The sequence below is a fragment of the Aotus nancymaae genome, unplaced genomic scaffold (assembly GCF_030222135.1).
Source record: "Aotus nancymaae isolate 86718 unplaced genomic scaffold, 86718_ANA_hifiasm-v0.15.2.pri h1tg000016l, whole genome shotgun sequence".
Lineage (NCBI taxonomy): Eukaryota > Metazoa > Chordata > Mammalia > Primates > Aotidae > Aotus > Aotus nancymaae.
Genome location: NW_026988428.1, coordinates 36,125,630 through 36,146,387, shown reverse-complemented (window position 1 = coordinate 36,146,387; position 20,758 = coordinate 36,125,630). Strand labels below are relative to the sequence as shown.

Below are 20,758 nucleotides of genomic sequence, written 5' to 3'. Positions count from 1 at the left end.
GTCCTTGTTGCTCTGAGGCATTCCACACTCCCCGCTCCCCATCCCATCAGTGATGACACCTGGAACTCTGAGGCATAGCCCTGGTTCTGTCCTGAACTCTCTGAATCAATTTCTTCCATGTCCCAGATGGTGTCCCTAGGTGGCACTAGGCATACCCAAAGTGCAAAGACCCTGCCCTCTCCTCACCCCCAAATCTGTACCCCCACTCCCATCCCTGACCAGGCTGCCTTTCAGATAAAGACAGGGAGGCTTACAGCAAGAGGTTGTCTGGGAGGCAGCCCGCTCCTTGGGACAGGCCAGCCAATTCACCCCAGGGCCAGGCCAGGGGTCCAGGGCCCATAGCCCAGCTCTGTCTGTTTCAGAACAGGGTTCAGAGAGCAGGCTTCACCCCAGGTCAGTGCATCCATTCCCCTCACTTGGAGAGTGGAATGCGACTGATGCTTTCAGGAGCCCCTCTCCCCGCTCCACAGCAGTGCCAATGGGAGGGGCAGTAGCAAGGAGGAAGCTTGTAAAGGGCTTTGAAGATGAAACAGGGCCCGTGGCCAGGGATTGTTGTTGATGCAGCCGCACTGAAGAGGCAAGCAGGGTTCGAGCTTAAGAGGCCAGGGTGATGCCAAGCCAATAAAATTCAGCTATTGTCTCTTTGCTGCCTCTTTTAACGCCAGCTGCTCCTGGCACATAAAAGGGCCTGCCATCAGCCAGGGAGCACAGGCCCTTGGCTCTATCCTCTGCCATCTTCTCCACTGTTCAGACACCTCCTGACCTCCATCATGACCTGTGGCTTCAACTCCATGGGCTGTGGGTTCCGCTCGGGAAACTTCAGCTGCATCTCGGCCTGCGGGCCCCGGCCCGGCCGCTGCTGCATCACCGCCGCCCCCTACCGCGGCATCTCCTGCTACCGCGGCCTCGCCGGGGGCTTCGGCAGCCACAGCGTGTGCGGGGGCTTCCGCGCCGGCTCCTGCGGACGCAGCTTCGGCTACCGCTCCGGGGGCGTGTGCGGGCCCAGCCCCCCATGCATCACCACCGTGTCGGTCAACGAGAGTCTCCTCACGCCCCTCAACCTGGAGATCGACCCCAACGCGCAGTGCGTGAAGCAGGAGGAGAAGGAGCAGATCAAGTGCCTCAACAGCAGGTTCGCGGCCTTCATCGACAAGGTGGGTGTCCTGGATCACACCCTTCCTGAACCCCTACTCGTGGTCAGGACTCAGGCTGGGCACTGACAAGGAAGTCAAAAGCAAGAACTTGCCCACGGAAGTTCCCAGGTACCAAAGGGAAAGGTAGTCATACACAGACAAAAGACAAAAATAGGACAAGGAGCTACCAGACTGTTGGGGGAGATTCACTGAAAACACATAAGAAGAATGAGGGGCAGAGTCTTCCATACTGAGCAATAATATCGCCTAGTGAGCAAAGGACAACTGTGTGGGCGCTCAGGGCATTTGAAGCCAAATAACTGCTTAAACGCCAAGGAGGTGCTCTCTCCATCAAGGCAGCGCTAGTAAGTGCAGGAAGACTGTCTGGAAGTGGGTCTCGTGGATGGCACAGAGCTCTTTCTATACCAGGCAGTGATTTGGCCACTGAGCAGGGGCCAGAGTAGTTTGTCCAAGCCACTACGCCTGGGGCTCAGGATCCAGGGGTGAGCAAGAGACATGGTCCCCATCCTCACGGGCCTTATGGGGAGGGCAGGCAGTGCACAGTCTGGGTTCGGCTGAAACCATCTGTGAAGTCAGTTTCCAGCTCGAGTCTGCAGCCACCTTCTGCAGCAAATCCAGGCAATCACCATGTAGCAATGGTGTGAGGGACTGGGAAAAAAGGCTCTAACTAGGAGCATGTTCTGGGGTTGGAAAGAGCCCTCCAGAGCCAACCTCAAGAGAGAAGTCACGCTAGAGAGATGCCCACCAGAAAGGACTGGAAAAAAATCTGGAACTTCTAAAAGCATGAGAGACCAAGGATAGCATAAGATAGGACTTACCAAGGGCATGGCCAAGTTATTAAACAAAAGAAGCTGAGTGGGGTAGTGAGCCAACCTCATGGCTGGGAGAGAGATGTGAAATTTTCCTGCAATTGTCATAGTGAGAGAAGACTCCCCTGAAGAACAGAAGATCAGAGTTTGAGCTCTTCTCTGCCATTGTGAGCTCTCAGGCAGTTGGGGAACCTCTTTGGCCTCCAATTCCTCATCAGTAAAACGAGGGGGTTGGAGCACAGGTCATTCCTAGTCTCATATTCCAGGTCACTATTATTCTAATTACATTGTTGCCGTAGGGTTTGAATAATTGGTACATGCTTTATTTTTCAACTTTTACAGTCTGCCTTTCTAGAAAGGTCCACCTGGCTTGCTGGATTGAACAGCAGTAGCTGTTCAGTGTGGGGCTCCCTTCTGTTAAAGGGCTCTTTTAATCCTCATAGTGAGATGAGCTTTGACCTCCCCACTCTGCAGAGGGGTGAGTGCTTTACCCAAGGGCACATTGTTAACAAGTGGTAGCAGAATGTGGACTCTTCCAGCATTTTCCATGACACCAGTTAAATTGACTTAGAAGAGATTAAAGTTAGCTCCCAGGAAGAACTTCCAGGTGTGAACTAGTTAAGCCCTGATGGTGTTTTGAGAGAGGAATGGGATAGGAGAGGGTCAATTTTGACATTGAGGAAAGGAACCTGCCTTTGAGATAAAGACAGGAAGGCTTAGAGCAAGAGGTTGTCTGGGAGGCAGCCCGCTCCTTGGGACAGGCCAGTCTTCCCTACCAGGGAAGACTCTGGGTCAGAGAGTTGGGGGCCTTCAGGCCCTGGTGCTGGGAACCCCTCTTGCCCTCTGATGCTGCAAGAAAAGATTCTTACGCTCTGCCTCTGGGTGGCAGGTGCGCTTCCTGGAGCAGCAGAACAAGCTGCTAGAGACCAAGCTGCAGTTCTTCCAGAACCGCGAGTGCTGCCAGAGCAATCTGGAGCCCCTGTTCCAGGGCTACATTGAGACTCTGCGGCGGGAGGCCGAGTGTGTGGAGGCCGACAGTGGGAGGCTGGCCTCAGAGCTCAACCACGTGCAGGAGGTGCTGGAGGGCTACAAGAAGAAGTGAGTGCGGGCAGGAGGGACACTGGGCACAGGAAAGAGCGCGGTGGCACCTCCCTAAGCCCCGGGGGAGTATCCAGTCTGCAGCTGCGATCTCTGCCTGAGAGTGGAGAAGAACCCACACCCCCTGCTCGAGACACAGGGGTCACTTGAGTGGGCCCTGGCCCTCTGTGGGGTTGAGGCTCTGCTTGTCTTTCCACCAGCAGATCAGGGAAACAATGCTGTCTCCCTTTCTCCATCCATCTTTCACAAAAACTCATATTCCCTGGTCCCTTTGAGACCAGATCTCAAAGTCATGAACATACTTCTTCCTAAGTTTGCTCCCTCACTCAGCTAACACTATCTGATCACCTGCCACTTGCCAGCACACTGTGCTATGCTAGTGATGCAGGGCCACGCAGTCCACACGGTGCAGGTCCTTGCAGAACCTGCAGTCTGCTAGAAGGCAGGAATGACATAGCCACAGATCTAGCCCTTCAGCTACAAAGTGTGATGTATGATGTGAAGAACACACACTGGGTCCTCAAAAGGAATCTGCTTTTGAGGATTGGCCAGCTTCCTTCAGTGAGATTCTCTCTATGGACTCTCCAGGCCCAGCACACTCCTCCCTCCCTGTCTCTGAGCTGCCTCCCATAGCTCAGGCCAGGAAGGGAGAGACAGAGTGAGGATCCCACCACCTGCAGCTGAGTGGGACTAGGGGAGGGCTCAAAGGAAGAGACAATGGAGACCTGGGTGAGGAAAAACAGCACCTCCCACTCCCCACCCACACACATTCACACACTCAGCTTCCAGATCCTGCCCTCCCAACCTCCACCAAAATGGGAGAGTGGGCACTTGGGTTCTCCAGTGCATCCCAGTAGGCCCGTGCCAGCAGCCTGGTTCCCCCAGAGCCCTGCCCATTTCACTTGGGGGCGGAGATGAGCATGGGGAGGTCGAGGAAGGAGGCGCCTTTGCACACATGCTCATGGCCAAGTTCAAGAGCCGTTGACACGGTCCTGTTCTCCCTGCTCACCTCAGGTATGAAGAAGAAGTTGCACTTCGCGCCACAGCAGAGAACGAGTTTGTGGCTCTAAAGAAGGTAAATGAAGCCCAGCTGGCCCTGAGCCTGCCCCAAGTCCTGCCACCCATCCTCTCTGCCCTGCCATACTGCAGCCACGTCCTCAGAGCCCTCTGGGGAGAACCAGCCTCACAGCCCCTTCTACCCCTCGCAGGACGTGGACTGTGCCTACCTCCGCAAGTCGGACTTGGAGGCCAACGTGGAGGCCCTGATCGAGGAGATCGACTTCCTGAGGCGACTGTACGAGGAGGTATGGGGCTCTCAGCCATGGCGGGTACAGATCCCCCCACGGGACCCCCACCCCGGCCCAGACACCCATGGGCATGGACCAGCCCTGCTGACATATGAACCCAGGCTCACGGCTGGAGGGTTGGCAGGCAGCAAGGAGAGGGAAGGAGCAGGGAGGCAGAGGAATGGAGAACCAACAAGGAACAGATTTAGTAAGGGGCAGGAGAGTGAGGAGTGAGCACCCCAGACAGCTGTGCCTTGGGAACCTGCCCTGCATCCTCCCCCTGAGCCAGTGGGCTGCAGCGTAGGCCCCACACAGCATCAGACAGCCTCGAACCTGTTGCTCTGGCTCAGGACTTTCTCTGGCAGCAGCAGCCTTCCTTCATGGGGTTGGTCTAGGAGAATGGAAAGAAGCCCCACACACAGCACCTGAGTCCCTTGAAAGCATCTGGATCATGCTGGCTGCACATGGCCCTGAATAATTACAAAAGCAAGCAGTTGAGAAGCGGTTATGTTTCCTCTAAAGGGATTTCCTATTTGTGCAGAAAGTTATTCGATTTCATCAGGTCTGTTTCTCCGAATATGAGAAGTTCGCTCCAGATGAGCCAAAAGGATGATAGGCATCCAGGGATTAGGGCAAGCCCAGATAAGTGGGTGTGTCCTTCCTTTCCTTCTCCTGCAGGAGATCCGGATTCTCCAATCCCACATCTCAGACACCTCCGTGGTCGTCAAGCTGGACAACAGCCGGGATCTGAATATGGACTGCGTCGTTGCCGAGATCAAGGCTCAGTACGACGACATTGCCACCCGCAGCCGGGCAGAGGCCGAGTCCTGGTACCGCAGCAAGGTGAGTGGGGCAGCACACCTGCCTCTTAGACATGGCAGTGTGAGGGATGCAAGGTATCTAGTAGAAAAGCCTTCTTCGTCTCGGGATTCTGATCCCTAAGTATGGTAAGAGAAAAGCCAATAGCTCTCAGGTTGGGGTGGCAGGGCAGGACTGCCACGTGTGGTTGCACAGGCTGAGCACTGCACAACTGCACAACCATCCGTGGTGTCCTGAATGGATGGGAGTTCCCGCCCTGAGCCTCATGAGCATCTCTCCTTCCCCAGTGCGAGGAGATGAAGGCCACGGTGATCAGGCACGGGGAGACCCTGCGCCGCACCAAGGAGGAGATCAACGAGCTGAACCGCATGATCCAGAGGCTGACGGCCGAGGTGGAGAACGCCAAGTGCCAGGTATGAGAGCCTGGCCCACCACTCAGTGTAGGAAGAGAGTAGGGTTAGCCCTCAACAGAGGGATTGAGTTAGACTCTGGAAAAGTCTTCCCAGTGTAGTCTCATGGGTGACAGAGTAAGATGAGGAATCTACTGAGATCTTTCTGATTGTCTTGGCCAAGGTGTGTGTGAGTATCTGTGTGTGTGTGTGTGTGTGTGTGCAAGTGAAGAGGGAAGGAAGGAAGGTTTGGAAGCTGATTGGAGAGACAGTATTTTAAGGTAGAAGTTGAATGATCGTATTGGAGACTGGCTGGGATTTCAGGAAACTAAAATTTGCTTTCTCCTCTCCATATTCCCCTACCTCCCAGAACTCCAAGCTGGAGGCCGCGGTGGCCCAGTCTGAGCAGCAGGGTGAGGCGGCCCTCAGTGATGCCCGCTGCAAGCTGGCCGAGCTGGAGGCCGCCCTGCAGAAGGCCAAGCAGGACATGGCCTGCCTGATCAGGGAGTACCAGGAGGTCATGAACTCCAAGCTGGGTCTGGACATCGAGATCGCCACCTACAGGCGCCTGCTGGAGGGCGAGGAGCAGAGGTGGGTCCAACCCGGCCCTAAGCACTCCCTTGCATAGACCTGCTCACCTTTGATTTTTCCCTAACTCAGTCTCACTCCCCACATGACATGACATTCTTGCCTCTATGGATACCAGATCCATATCTTCAAGTTGTCTCATTCTCGACTGTCCCAAGATCCATACCCTGCCTGGTTTCCAGGACATCACCTACTCTAGGGCAGGGTTGCTGGCCAAACTCCACCCCTGACTTCATCTTCCCAAGAGGGCTTTCCTCTTCTGAAAGCTGAGCTTATCCAGACCTGCCAGATATGGTTGTTCAGGTTGTTCACTGCACAAAACAGCCAGTAGAGAGATACATGAGAACTGAAATCCAACCATACTCTGCTTGCTAAACAGTGTGCCCTGGCATTGCTTCAACTGCCAGAAAGGCGCCTCTTTCTAAGTTACACAGGGGCATATATGTAGGTGAGAAATAGCCCTGAGATGACCCATTTGAGCACCTAGGGGAAATTCGATGACCTCATTCTGACTCTTATCTTCCTCTTACTCACTTTTTCCCCACTCAGGCTGTGTGAAGGTGTTGAAGCTGTGAATGTCTGTAAGTATCCTGAGCCCTGAAAAGGACAATGTAGACTGGGGGAAAAGGACTTTGTGACTGAGTATATGCAGAGACTTTGGGAGGAGTGTTTCCAATAATTCCCCTAGTAAAGGGGGTAGGTTCGTCATGCAGCAAAAGAGACTGAGGTTAGCTTGCAGGAAGAACCTCACAGCATGAATGTGTTGAGGAGGGGAAAGAATAATAAGATGTCACTGCAAGAAGGGACCTCAGATGTCACTCATAACCTTCACCTTGTATAGGTGAGAAAGCCGAGACCCAGATAGAGGAAGGGACCCTCAAGGTCACAAAGCAGAACCAGGACCAGAACCCTGGTCTGCTGGCTCCCAGGCGAGGGTTCCCTCCACACCTTCAGAATAGAACTGGAGGCTCTTCGCATCCTTCCCTGGATGGCCGATACCTCAGACAGATCAAAGGAAGGTGGCTGAATGGGACGGACACCAGCAGAGGTCTCCTGACCCTGCCCTTGTTCCCACAGGTGTCAGCAGCTCCCGGGGTGGGGTCGTGTGCGGAGACCTCTGCGTGTCGGGCTCCCGGCCGGTGACGGGCAGTGTCTGCAGTGCCCCCTGCAATGGAAACCTGGTGGTGAGCACTGGACTGTGTGCGCCCTGTGGCCAGTTGAACACCACCTGCGGAGGGGGCTCCTGCAGCCAGGGAAGGTGTTAGGTGGCCCAAAATAGAGCCAGGAAAGCCCCTTCTGCCTGCCAGACATGCCACTCACTGCCCCACCCCCAGCTGAGAACAGCAGCACATCGCTGGTTTTTCCCCTTGTGTTCTGAGAATACACCATCGGCTCATTCCCACCAGCGGCTCCTCCCCACCTCTCATCCCACTGGAAAGGGGCCTGCAGCTGGGCAATAGACCCATTCCTTCCCCGGTCTCAGCCTTCAGCACCTCCCAGAGAGAAGGGCATTTCTTCTCTGGAAGGAGCACTGTGAGACTGCTCCCCCCGCATCTCTGGCCTCTTGTCTCCGCTTTTCCAATAAATTGGGGGACCTGCTTTCTGTGCCGTAATGTCTTGCTTTCTTGGAGTGCCCCCACACCCACCAACTGGTGACCATCCCAGCTTGATGATATGGCCTGAAGACTAGAGTCATTCTGGCCTGTTCTCAGCCTGGACACCCGTGGCACCCTGTCCCCAGATGGTTCTATCATCTCCTGGCCAGGCAGTGCTGATTGTGCTCACAGCACCTTCCACCTGTCACACCTGTCAGTCTGGAATGGCACAGGGTTTTATTCTTCCAACTGGCTCTGAAGAGGACTGAGGAGGGCGGAGGATCAGTGGGAAGGCAGTGCACGCGCATGCGCATGTTTATATGTGTGCACTGGTATGCGTGCATGTGTGCATGTTTGAGTTTTGCCCCCTTCTTGCACACACAGTCCCCACTTTCTCTTCTCCACACATCTTCACTCTGCGCCCAGCCATCCCACCACATAGGTACCACAGCAGCAACCACCACAAGTGCCAGCAGCCACCCTTGGGGGGCCACCCTGTGTTAGTCTGATCCCCACCCCATTGCCATGTCCTCCTCATGCTGCCCACCAAACAGGGAAAGATGAGAGCCTTGGCACCTGCCCCTGGCCCACCCACAAGGAATCAGGCCTGGAACAGTCATTGCAAGGCTACAGCCCACCTCTGGAGTAGCACATCGCCTTCCTTGCTGGCCCTCTTCATTCCTCTGCTTCACCCAGCCCCAGCCTCGGCCCAGCCCCTGGCCCTTCCCACCCATCTCATCAGGACGTCCTCGGAGGACCCACCCACTTCCTTAGCTCCCCCTGGAATCTCCAGGTCCCCCAGAGCCCTTTAGCCTCCACCCATGCTCCGGGGGCTCCCCGTCTCCTTCTCTCTCTCCCACCTCCCAATTCCTGAGTCTCGAGCCTTTTACCTCCTTGTCTCCCAGGCCAGGCTCTCAGCTTCTCCCAGGAGGTTCTGCTCACAGGCCACACACCTCACCGTGCACCTTGTCTCAAACTTCCAACTACCCCAGGGCCTTTCTCACCTCTCTGCACTCTCCCTAGGCAATTGCATCAGTCTCTTGCCTTCAGCTACCACGTGCAGTTAATGTCCTCCCTAGTTAAAATCCTCCACCTGGGCTTCAGAGCCCTGATGATGCTCCTCCTTCCCTCCCTCCTCAGCTTAGACCCACCAGCTCCAGATCTTACAAGACACCTCCATTTGGCAGTTTTAGAGACGCTTCTAACTCAGCACAACTTCCAGCTTAACTCATTGCTTCCCACCCTCTCAACCAGGGTCTCCTCCAGTCTCTCCTGCCAAGATCATCAACACAGTTGCCCAAACCAGAAAGTATGATTTATCCATGCCTGCACCCTCAATATTCATTAAGCCCCCAAGGACTTCCTTTTCTGCCTCCTAAATACCTCTCCATCCCCCTCTTTCCTTCTCCCTACTGCTGCCACCATGTCCAGTCACCACCGTCTTGCCCGGAGTCCTGCTCTTCCCAATTCACAGCAGCCAAAGAGACCTTCATCAAACACAAGGCTGCCCTTTCAGTGGGTCACCACTGTCCCCGGGACAAAGTCCAAACTTAAACACAATGTACCATTCCCTGTATGTCTAGCTCTGACTGATCTCTCAGTGTCTCTCACTGCTCCCCATTCCCCATTGCCCCCACCTTTCTCCCCTTCTCTGGCGTCAGATACCCTGAACACCTACCGAGTGAAGGGTTGGACCAGAGGCTCTCCAGGGGCCTTTTCAGTTCTGCCCTTCTTGGGAAGGGGCTCTGAGCTCTGCTCTGGGGTTTAACACTCCCTTCTCAGGGGTTAAGGAGGATACTGTAAGGGCTGCCAGCCTCGGGAGTTTATGGAGGTGCCACCTGGGGGAACCCAGAGGCTCCATGCCTCTGGTGGTGACGCATCTTCCTTCCACACAACCAGCTCAAGGGGCTACACAAGACTGTCGGAGCCTCTGTTCCTGGGTCCCTGCGTCCATCTTCTCCACCACCACTGCCGCCTCTCCACCAAGGAGTGGGTGGCCACACAGAGCCCTGAGCCTTGGTGCTGGGAGAAAAAGAGAAGCACAGCCAAAGGGCTGTTAAGCAGGCAAAGCTGATTACTTCCTGAAGGAGGTAATGTTGAAGCTGAGACCTAAAGGAAAACCAGGAGCTCATTTATTCCAACAGCAAATCATTATTGAGCACCCGCTGTGTAGTAGGTGCTGTTACACGAACTTGGGTTCCTTTAAATGAAGAAAATAGTTAAAGATGCTTGTCCCTGTGAAGCTTACATTTGAAAGCAAGAAGTGAACCAAAGTAAAGAGTTAGCCAGGAGGAGAGATGTGCTCCAGACATGGGGAACAGCATGTGAGAGGTGGAGCTAGAGAAGGAGCATGGGGCCATCCAGGAGGTGTGACGCGTCAGGAAAGCGCTGAGGAGAGCGGGGACTGCTTTCTACATCCTCCTCTGCAGCTCCTCCTACCCCAGCTCCAACTCCACTCCATGAAAAAGCTCTCTTCACCCAAGGGCGTTTCTCATTCCTCCTTCCTTCCAAGCACTTTTCCCATTCTCTTGCAGAGGTAGATGCTATGGGCCTTCCATGCTCATATAGAGAGCCAGCTCCCTCTCCTCTGGAAGCTTCCTGCTGGCTGCTGAGGAATGTGAGCTAGCTGGATGGTGGATCCCTCTGTGCTGACAAGCCTGAGATAGGGCCGGTGTGGTAGTGTCAGTACCCAGAGTAACAGTGCCATGGCATGCAGCCTGCCCTTCACACCAGCTGAAGCTCTCGTTCACTCAGTGGGCTGCTGCTATCACCTGCCTTTATCAAGTGGGTAAACTACCCGAGGCTCCAGAAGCTGAAGGGGCTTGGCCACACACTCTCGTTGACAAAAGCTGAGATGCCAGACCTCCAGCTCCCAGTTTTTCCTGCCAGTCCCCTCCCCGGCTGAGAATGCTGCACTATTATGATGTCATGACAATAGTAGTAATAACAAGAGCAGTCAGAAACGCTAATTGTTTAGTATCCGTTACATGCCACACTACGCCCAAACTTATTTGTGTTGTCTCATTTAATCCTCCTGTGGTAGCTATCTTCAGAGATGAGCCCCCAACAACTCCTCCCTCTCTGTCCATGGCACTGCTCATATCGAAGGTGGAACCTTTTTTCCTCCCCTGGATCCTGGGCTGGCCCCGTGACTGCTTTGACCAATAGAATCTGATGGAAAGCACCTTCTGCAGCTTCCATGCCCAGGAGGCCTGAAGGGTATTGGAGCACACAGAGAAGAACAGAGGCCCTGGCCATCAGCTCCTGAGCTCTTGACCAGAGGTAGCTCCAAATGCCAACCGTACGAGTGAAGCCATCGCGGATCTCTCAGCAGTGCCAGAGCCCCAGTCGATGAGAGGAAGCAGAAGAATCACCAAGGCAATTCACACGACTATGAAAAAGATTGTTGCTTTAAGCCACTAAATTTGGGGATGTCTTGTTACACAGCAATAGAAAAGTGGAGGGCAAGTTAGTACCTGGCAGAGGGATGCTGCTGAAACAAAACCCAAAACCTGTGACGGTGACTTTGGGCCCAGGCCTCAGGCAGAGACTGAATGTGCTCAAGGAGACAATCGGTGAAAGCTGGATCACTGGCAGATAAATTATCCTTAGATGCTGGAGAAAAGGCCTAGGGGTAGGGGCTGCTCCTTATGGCTGCAGCTCCTGTGGTCTTTAGAGTTTTTGCTTTGTACTAGCCAATCTCTGTTATGGTTAATAATACTTTATGTTAAACCTTCTCTGTTCAAATTATTGTCTTCTAATTGGACTCTGACTGATACACCCTGGCCAACCACCTCAGCTGGTTCCCAGCTGGCGGCCAGCACCAAGTCCAGCCATGTGAGATTGTGGCCATATTGGGCCTTTTAGACATCCTAGCCCTCCAGACAGCACCATGTAACGTGGAACTGCTCGGTAAGCCCACAGAACCCTGAGGCATGATAAAGCATCGCTGTTTCAAGACTCTCCATTTGGGTGACTTGTTATGTGAAATATCTGAAGCACCTCCCTACAGCCCAGTAGATGTCATCACCCCATTTTAAATATGAAGGAACTAATGTTCAGGGAGAGTTAGTGATTTGCCCACAGTTACAGACTAGTAAATGGCTGAACTGGCAAGGCACGCAAACTCAAAGGGCATTAACATAACCCTTTCAAACAATCTCACTTAGGGAGCTAGAAGGATCTTAGGAATACTGTCCAAAAGCCCCATTCCACAGCCAAGGCAACTGAAGATCAGGGGATGGAAGCAATGTGCCCAAAGTCACACATGTGGCCAATAGCCATCAAGGCATGGAATGAGAAGCACAGTTCTCCTGACTCTCAACCCAAGGCTCTTCCTCCCCCCACACTGCTTCTCACACATACCTTCCCTCCATTCTCATGCATCTTTTTCCCCATGCACTTTCTCCATCCAGGAAGGCCTGTGGGTGGGGGCGGTGGGTGATCACCCTGGTTGAGAACCCCTAGGAAACGTGGCCACATCTAGAGACATTTTTAATTGTCACAAGAGGGCCGTGGAGGACCCCTGTTACCAAGTGGATTGAGGCCAGGAGTGCTACTGAACATTCTAACAAATGCACACAACCGCCTTAACACAAAGAATGGCCCAGTTCACAACGTCCATAGTGCTGAAGAGGAGAATTCCTTGTCTAGAGAAACCCATGATCCCATAAGATTCCCTGGTTCCATGAGTCTTCCCTCCTTTTCCCCAAGGCCTGGGCTGCTCAAGGACAGATGTCATTTTCAGCTACTGAAAAATAGCTAACTGGATAAACAGGTCCTGAGGCGCTCTAGCAGGGAGCACCTATCACAGGACGGCCCTGGCATTTTCAAGACTCAGACACTAGGCTTGATTCGCTACAATGAGTTTATTGGAGAGTTTATTGGAAACAGAGTGAAACAAAGACAAAGGAGAAGGCAGCAGAGTCATTGGTTTTTCAGAAGCTCTTGCGGGCAGCCCTGGAAGGGACGTGCTCTCCCCACGCGTGGGCCTGTTCCTCGCAGAGTCACAGAACCACCATCCAGGGTCCGCGTCTCCATTCCACAGGCAGAAGCGCATGGGCAGAGTCCCAGGTCCTGCAGAAAGGGACATGCCCGGGCCTCCCCTGTTCCTCCAAGCTTTGGGGAAGCGGTCAGGCAGGACCAGTGCATACAGCGAAAAACAGAAGGCAGGCGGAAGGAAAGGATGAATCCTCAGGACAACAAATTGACTACTGGGAAAGGCTGAAGAGAGAGACCACGGCGCCGCCCGGGCCTCCCCGGACTCCTGCGACCCGGGATGGCGCCCGGAGCGGAGCGGTTGGGAGGGCACTCAGAGTGCCTGCAGCTGGCGGCGGCTCTTGGGAGGCCGGCGCGGGCGGCGCGATCCGGTGGCGCGAAGTACTGGCTGGGCGGAGAGTGACGGCGACAGGCGCTGGCGGAGGCCGCAGCCTCCTAGCACCTCTTATAGCTGCCGCCGCAGGCGCCGAGCCCGGAGCAGGGGGCGCAGGCGTTAGTGGTGCCCACCACCACGTTGCTGTTGCTGGGGGCGCTGCTGACTCTGGTGGAGACAACAGGGGCAGTAGTGGAGGCGCAGAGATCGCCACAGACGACGCCACCGCGGGAGCTGCTGACGCCTGCGGGGAAGAGATGGAGGCGCGCATCAGGCGCAGCCACGGCCGGGTGGGTGGCTTTGCTGTAAGCGCACGCGCCCCCTCCCCGGAGGCGTCCAGACCCGCCCAGCAGCAGGAAGGAACGGACCCCACTACTTACAGACATTCACCGAGCCGACGCCCTCACACAGCCTGCGGAGAGAAGAGGGGAGAGGTCAGTGCCACGGAAAAGGCGCCGGGGCCTCTGCGGCCGAGGTGGAGGGGGACATCTGTGGCTTTCCATCTGGGCATTTGCCAAAGGGAGGGGGCAAGAAACGCGCTCGGCCAGGATAGCCCCGGGTCACCGTTAGGGTCTGGAGACAGAAGGCCTGCCAGCGCCTCGCTCTCCACCTTTTCTTTTCTTTCTTTTTTAATTGCATTTTAGGTTTTGGGGTACATGTGAAAACCGTGCAAGATTGTTACTTTGTAGGGACATGGATGAACCTGGAAACCATCATTCTCAGCAAACTGACACAAGAACACAAAATCAAACATCGCATGTTCTCACTCATAGACGGGTGTTGAACAATGGGAACACATGGACCAGGGAGGGGAGCACTATACACTGGGGTCTGTTGGGGGGGAGTCGGAGGAGACAGTGGGGGGTGGGGAGTTGGGGAGAGATAGCATGGGGAGAAATGCCACATATAGGTGAAGGGGAGGAAGGCAGCAAATCACACTGCCACGTATGCATCTCCACCTTTTCTGAGCTATGCAACCCCAGCTTCAGCCAACCTCGGCCTAGGCTTCCTCATCAGGAGAATCTACTTTGTAAATCTCTCGTGAGAACTGAATCAAATAAGAGGCCTACAGTGCTTAGCCCTGGCTCACAGTCGTTAAGACCTATTATCAGCTGCCACTCATTCGAAGTTGGCTCTGACTGAATGGCAGGTGCATTTGAGGGGAGCAGATTTAAATTCTGAAATCCAGTCTGACCGGTGTCATTAGATTATAGGCTTCAGGAAGGTAAGCATTTTTGTCTATTCCTTTCCCCATCACCTAAAAACAATGCCTGGCTCAATACAAAACCGTTGGATAAACAAATGGGATTTTAGAACAGGCTCTGAGACTCCTCACCACAGTCCGCTCATCCTGCAGATGGAAACACTGAGGCCCAGAAGGAGGAAATGTCCAATGGCAAGGCACGGCTGCCACCTAGGCCACCCAGGCCACCCATTTCCACCCAGCCAGCATTTTCCTCCCACACAGCTTCCCCCCAGGGAAGCAAATGAAGTTCCCCTGAACGCACAGTGGCCAAAGATTGGTGAAATCAGCTTCAGATAGGAGAGGCCACAGCCACCATCAAATTGTCCCATGCCCAGGTTCCCTAGGTAACCTACACCAACGCTCCTGAGTTCATTCCAAGAGCCCCATGATGGAGGAGTGGGCCACTCAGATTCCAATGCCATTTCCATGTGTCTCTCAGACTTCCAAATTCAGACTTGGAAAACTCCTCCCAGAATTCTTCACTTAGGAAACTCCCCGGTCCCAGCCAGACCCCTGCCTCTGAGCTTTCCAACTCAACAACTTGAGTTTCTTGGAAATCTCACCATGAGACCACTTTAAGTTCCAGGTCACAAACCTGTGTTCCCCATTTCCAAAATACACGAGATGCTCCCACTGCATCCCCACTCTTCACCGTCCTCTCCCCAGAGCTAAGGGCCTGACTGTCCACAAGAAACGGAGCTTGGAGTGAGACCAACTGACTAACTGGGGGAAAGAAACCAAGGGCAGAGAATGAGCTCACAATTCTGGAAGGGTTGTCCTTCTGGGAGTCGGAGCTGTATAGCTAGCTGCCCTCCAGCCATAGGAAGGCTGAGTGACCAATGGGTCTTCTCCTCTCCCCCACCTCTGAAGCAAGCAAATAAGCAAAAATCCCGAGAACAAGGCGTAACTGCCCCAAGGGATAAATCCTTGCTCTCTAACTCATTCCCACCTGCCACAATGGAAGACCGCTTTGGGTGCTCATTGTCATTACAATAGAAAAGTGTGAGTTGATGGTGTCATCTATCTGAATCTGTCCTTGGGGGATACATCTGAACTCCCAGGTCTGGAGCAGGGACCAGGGCCAGACTAGGAAAAAGATAAGGAATCCTGAGTGGCCCATGCAGCTACAGCTGGAAGGGAAGAAGCACTACCCAGGCAACCTGGCTCCAAGCCTTAATTAGGCTTCTTAGTAACAGGGATGCCTGCTGCCAGATTACTGGATCTCAACTGAGATTAACATGACTGCAATCCCAGATCAGTGCCTGGGTGAAGATGAGAAACTCAGACAGAGATAGATCATATTTAAAGGACTTACACAAATTACCTGTCTGGTTGCAGGGTGGGGAGGTTAAGAAACAATACTTGAGTGCTGCCAGGTGTGTGAGGACAGGGCACGCTGAGAACCCTGGCAGAGCTGGGAAAGTGAAAGGTCTATGGGACCCACCTCTGCTCCTCGCCCTCCAGCAGGCGCCTGTAGGTGGCGATCTCGATGTCCAGGCCCAGCTTGGAGTTCATGACCTCCTGGTACTCCCTGATCAGGCAGGCCATGTCCTGCTTGGCCTTCTGCAGGGCGGCCTCCAGCTCGGCCAGCTTGCAGCGGGCGTCACTGAGAGCCGCCTCACCCTGCTGCTCAGACTGGGCCACCGCGGCCTCCAGCTTGGAGTTCTGAAGAGAACAGAGAGAAGAAGGTAGATTAGAGTCTCTGGGTCTCTCTGATGCTTACCTGGATGAGACCACACTCCCTACCAAGCTGAGAGCATCCCAGAAACAGAGCCTCTTGCCTTCATCACCTAGGACTCACTGAAACACCACACCAGGGACTCTACATGGACAAAGGGGCTGGTGAATGAACGCTGAGATCCAGGAAGGGCACACATAGGCTGTGCGACAAGTGTTGGCACTCAGTCTCTCTGGCCTTGGGCACAGATGCCCCATACCTGGCACTTGGCGTTCTCCACCTCAGCCGTCAGCCTCTGGATCATGCGGTTCAGCTCGTTGATCTCCTCCTTGGTGCGGCGCAGGGTCTCCCCGTGCCTGATCACCGTGGCCTTCATCTCCTCGCACTGGGGAAGTAGAGATGCTCATGAGGCTCAGGGCGGGAACTCCCATCCATTCAGGACACCACGGATGGTTGTGCAGTTGTGCAGTGCTCAGCCTGTGCAACCACACGTGGCAGTCCTGCCCTGCCACCCCAGCCTCAGAGAGACAGCCCTTCGCTTCTCATCCTTAGGGACCAGCATCCCCAGAAAAGGAAGCCTATTTAATAGAGACCTCACATCCCTCCTACTGCCATGTCTAGCAGGCAGGTGTGCTGCCCCACTCACCTTGCTGCGGTACCAGGACTCGGCTTCAGCCCGGCTGCGGGTGACAATGTCGTCGTACTGTGCCTTGATCTCAGCGACAATGCAGTCCATGTTCAGGTCCCGGCTGTTGTCCAGCTTGACGACCACGGAGGTGTCTGAGATGTGGGATTGGAGAACGCGGATCTCCTGCAGGAGGTGAGGGCAGCGACTTTAGTTGAGAACACAGCCCCACCTACCATGTCCTGGACTCCACCTTCTCAGGCCTTCTCTGGTCCTCAGCCCGCCCACTCACACAGCCTCAGGGACCGCAGCCCCTACCCACATCCATTCCAACACCCCACCCCCAACTCTCCTTTCTGCTGGCTGCCAGGCCTCTGCCTGGCCCCTGAGCCCGCACCTCTTCGTACAGCCGCCTCAGGAAGTCGATCTCCTGGACCAGGGCCTCCACGTTGGCCTCCAGGTCTGACTTGCGGAGGTAGGCGCAGTCCACATCCTGCAAAGGTGGGGAGTGTTGGAGTGCAAGGACCCTGGTGATCCAGTCCCCAGACTACTCTTTCATCCCACCCAATCCATGCAGCCAGGGAAAAGCAGTCCCCAGCATCCCATTCCCATGCCCTCTCGTTCCCTTCTGGCCCTTCCCGGAATGATCTAGCATCCTCTTCCCTCTAAGGGCAAACCCTGTGGCCTTGGGCATGGTTCACCAGCCTTTCACCCCTGCCTGCCCTGCCATATCTCCTTTCTCCCCTCTCCTGGTCCAGGAAGCCTGCCCAGACTGACCCCCCAGCTCTCAAACCCTGACCCTTTCCTGTCCCCCAGCAGTGCTCCAAGAGCCTAATGGCTGATCCTGCTTCTGCTCCATCCTCCGCTAGACCCTGGGATTGTGTCCCTGCCTCAAGGTCAGACTCCTCAGAATGCAAGACGGACTGCACTGTCCCTCAGCAGAGACAGAATCTACTAAGGCTCCAGGGGACTCAACCACAGACCACAACCTCTGGAACAGAGGAAGACATCCAGAGGTCAATGCAGCCATCCCCCTGCCCAGGACAGATGCTGGTGGATATTCCAAGGTCATTGTCCTCTGTCAAGGCCCTGGATGCTCTATCCAATGGCCTCCACCTGGACAGTCCCAGCCTGCTGTGGAAAAGTCATTGCACCCCACACTGAGATTGAGATCCCCTGTGTCTCCCCAGGAAGAGCCTGGCATTCTGAGATCCCAAGGGTCTGTGCTTCTCAATCCTGTGTCACTTGCCTTCTTCAGAGCCACAAACTCATTCTCAGCTGTTGCTCTCAGAGAAACCTCCTCCTCATACCTGAGACAGAGCAGAGGGCAGAGAGGGGAAGTCAGAGCAGGGCAGGTCTCTGCAGAGCCCCAACCCTGATCACAGCCATGGGGGCAGTACTGGGAACACAGCCACACAGCAGGCCCTGGCAGCCCAGCTGAGTCCTTTCTGGTTCGATGTGGGATGTGTCTTGGATTCCCTCACCATTTTGAATTGGGGATGGAGAGGGCTTATCTGGGACCTCCCAGTCCTATTCCCAAAGGGGCTATGAGTTCTCCCAGGGGGCAAATAGAACTCAGCCCCCAGCCCCATCCTGGGAGTAGACAGCATGGCCTCCCAGGGCCTGTAGCCCCAACACCCCTCACTGGTGCCAATCTTAGATCAGGTGTGGGGGCCTCCCAGACCCGCAGACACACCCAGAACCGCCCCAGACCTGTCACACCTGAGCGACCCTGGGCTCACATCTGATAGGTGCTACAACTGTAGGGTCTGAGGGGCAGGACAGAAGCCTGGACCCCACAGAGACTTCATTCCCATCGAGCACAGGGGAGAGTTGCTGGGTGATGTGGCTCAGGGAAGAGAGGGCTGAAGTGAGATAGAGACAGGTCGTGGGAGTCATAGCCCTCCTCTTACAAAGGTGTCTGGGCAAAGATTCCACAAAGGAAAAGACCCAGACTCCACCATCCTCGGTCAACCTAGAGGTCATGGCCACTGAACCCACCTGGGAGTTCTTCCTATTGTCTAATTCAGTGTATTTAACCTAAACCCATTCCTGTGCCCAGCATCCCTCCTGCCCGCACTCACTTCTTCTTGTAGCCGTCCAGCACCTCCTGCACGTGGTTGAGCTCTGAGGCCAGCCTCCCACTGTCGGCCTCCACACACTCGGCCTCCCGCCGCAGAGTCTCGATGTAGCCCTCAAACAGGGGCTCCAGGTTGCTCTGGCAGCACTCGCGGTTTTGGAAGAACTGCAGCTTGGTCTCCAGCAGCTTGTTCTGCTGCTCCAGGAAGCGCACCTGCCATTCAGGGTGGGAAGGAGGGGCAGATGATTTCTGGTGCCCCAAAGCCAGCTCTGGGGGCCTGGAGGAAGGGTGATGCTTTAATGGGAATTCCCAAGTCTGGAGCTTATCTGAGATTGAGTAGAGGTGGGCAGTGGGAGACAGACAGTTTCTGGATTTCCTGGCCCTGATCTGTGTCTAGATTTTCCACTCAAGAATGGAGCAAGGGCTGTGGGTGGGGTGTCAGTGCCTGCTCTCAGGGGAGTCGAGTGACTCCAAGCAGATGAACACAAGTGGAGGCTCAGCCCCTCACTCTGAAGCCGGGTAAGGCAGCAATCCTCACAGGCAGAGTGTCCAGGTTCAGATCACAGATGGGGCTTCTGGGGATGGTGTCAGGAAGAGGATGTCACAGTCCATCTGGAAGGGAGCTCAGCTGTCCCAGCCCTTCCCCTATGTCATCTGGAAGTCAGTGCACCCTACTCTCACCCTGGGGCTCCCCAGACCCCTCTGAGTTGAGCAGCAGTGGTCACATGGTCCCCACCCCCAATTCCCTGATGTCTAGCTTGTGCCCCAGAGCAGCCTGGTCACACTTTTCCTCCACAAGCTCCCCCTATCTGAGTCTGGGTCTTGAGTGCGTGTGTGTGTTTGTGTGTGTGTGTGTGTGTGTGTGTCTGTCTGTGTGCCTCTCCCATCAGACTCGGATCTCAGGCAGGCAGAGGTCTTTCTGTCTCTGACTCCATCCTCAGTGCCCAGCCCTGGCTGTGTAGGTGGTGGTTGTGGTTCAGGAAGGGTGTGATCCAGGACACCCACCTTGTCGATGAAGGCCGCGAACCTGCTGTTGAGGCACTTGATCTGCTCCTTCTCCTCCTGCTTCACGCACTGCGCGTTGGGGTCGATCTCCAGGTTGAGGGGCGTGAGGAGACTCTCGTTGACCGACACGGTGGTGATGCATGGGGGGCTGGGCCCGCACACGCCCCCGGAGCGGTAGCCGAAGCTGCGTCCGCAGGAGCCGGCGCGGAAGCCCCCGCACACGCTGTGGCTGCCGAAGCCCCCAGCGAGGCCGCGGTAGCAGGAGATGCCGCGGTAGGGGGCGGCGGTGATGCAGCAGCGGCCGGGCCGGGGCCCGCAGGCCGAGATGCAGCTGAAGGCACGGCCACCACAGTAAGATCCACAAGTCATGGTGTTTTTGGAAAAAGACAAGAGGTTCTGAGGATGGAGATGTCCAAATGGAGAGTACAGTGGTCGGGGCGTCAGGTGTTCACTGCTTGCACCTTTCTAGGCCTTTTATATTCGTGGGTAGACTGGGACCACGTGGGTGCAAGCAATTAGAAGGCTTTATGGGCTTGGGTTGTTAAGCTGCTGTCGCTCCCCACTTAATGTACTTAATTGGTGCCCAGATGCAGCCAGATGTTTATGATCCTTTGCCCTAAACTGCAGTTTTCTTCTTCAAAGGACCAGCTCACGTCCTCCACACCCACCTCAGCCTCCCAAAACGCAGTTGAGGAAGCTGACGTTGGAGGAAGGAGGGCAGTGACTCAGGTTGGAACGGAGGGGAAGGGGCGGGGCTGCGGCTCCTCCGGTCCTGCAGGGTTTGATGGTATCGGTGCCGCTGTCCATGGTGCTGATACCACTGACTAGGAATGTTGAGAATCAGATGTGAAACTTGAGGGGCGCTTGGTGCTTTCTCCGAACTAGATGGCCTGTTTTGGCAAAAAACAGTCCCAAGAGTCTTCTCACGCCCCAAATGTCCCACGTTTGCAAAATCTCTAACTTAGTCACCTACACAGGAATCCAATACCCCCAACACCCACTCCTAAATCCCTTA

At 55.0% G+C, this 20,758-nt stretch overlaps 2 protein-coding genes across 2 annotated transcripts; one reads left to right on the top strand and one right to left on the bottom strand.

Moving 5' to 3' along the window:
• The first annotated feature begins 707 nt into the window (after positions 1-707).
• LOC105715826 (keratin, type II cuticular Hb3) lies at positions 708-7,742 on the top strand. Its single transcript, XM_012450251.3, has 9 exons — positions 708-1,154; positions 2,853-3,061; positions 4,076-4,136; positions 4,270-4,365; positions 5,026-5,190; positions 5,454-5,579; positions 5,926-6,146; positions 6,693-6,724; positions 7,221-7,742. Exons 1-9 carry the CDS (start codon positions 771-773, stop codon positions 7,406-7,408), a joined length of 1,482 nt encoding a protein of 493 aa, XP_012305674.2. The 5' UTR covers positions 708-770; the 3' UTR covers positions 7,409-7,742.
• A 5,429-nt stretch (positions 7,743-13,171) lies between these two features.
• On the bottom strand, positions 13,172-20,112 carry LOC135275260 (keratin, type II cuticular Hb6). The gene is made up of 9 exons (XM_064376708.1): positions 19,744-20,112; positions 18,743-18,951; positions 17,908-17,968; positions 17,056-17,151; positions 16,680-16,844; positions 16,293-16,418; positions 15,800-16,020; positions 13,490-13,521; positions 13,172-13,353 (listed from the first exon to the last, which is right to left on the bottom strand). Exons 1-9 carry the CDS (start codon positions 20,110-20,112, stop codon positions 13,172-13,174), a joined length of 1,461 nt encoding a protein of 486 aa, XP_064232778.1.
• Positions 20,113-20,758: the final 646 nt, after the last annotated feature.

Bases quoted from the DNA above. Each gene is read 5' to 3' on its own strand.
- LOC105715826 (XM_012450251.3), top strand. From the start codon at position 771: ATGACCTGTGGCTTCAACTCCATGGGCTGTGGGTTCCGCTCGGGAAAC. The intron at 4,366-5,025 runs GTATGGGGCTCT...CTTCTCCTGCAG, and splicing joins TGAGGCGACTGTACGAGGAG to GAGATCCGGATTCTCCAATC. The intron at 5,191-5,453 runs GTGAGTGGGGCA...CTCCTTCCCCAG, and splicing joins AGTCCTGGTACCGCAGCAAG to TGCGAGGAGATGAAGGCCAC.
- LOC135275260 (XM_064376708.1), bottom strand. From the start codon at position 20,112: ATGACTTGTGGATCTTACTGTGGTGGCCGTGCCTTCAGCTGCATCTCG. The intron at 16,021-16,292 runs GTATGGGGCATC...TGTTCTCTTCAG, and splicing joins TGGAGAACGCCAAGTGCCAG to AACTCCAAGCTGGAGGCCGC. The intron at 13,354-13,489 runs GTAAGTAGTGGG...TCTTCCCCGCAG, and splicing joins CGTCGGCTCGGTGAATGTCT to GCGTCAGCAGCTCCCGCGGT.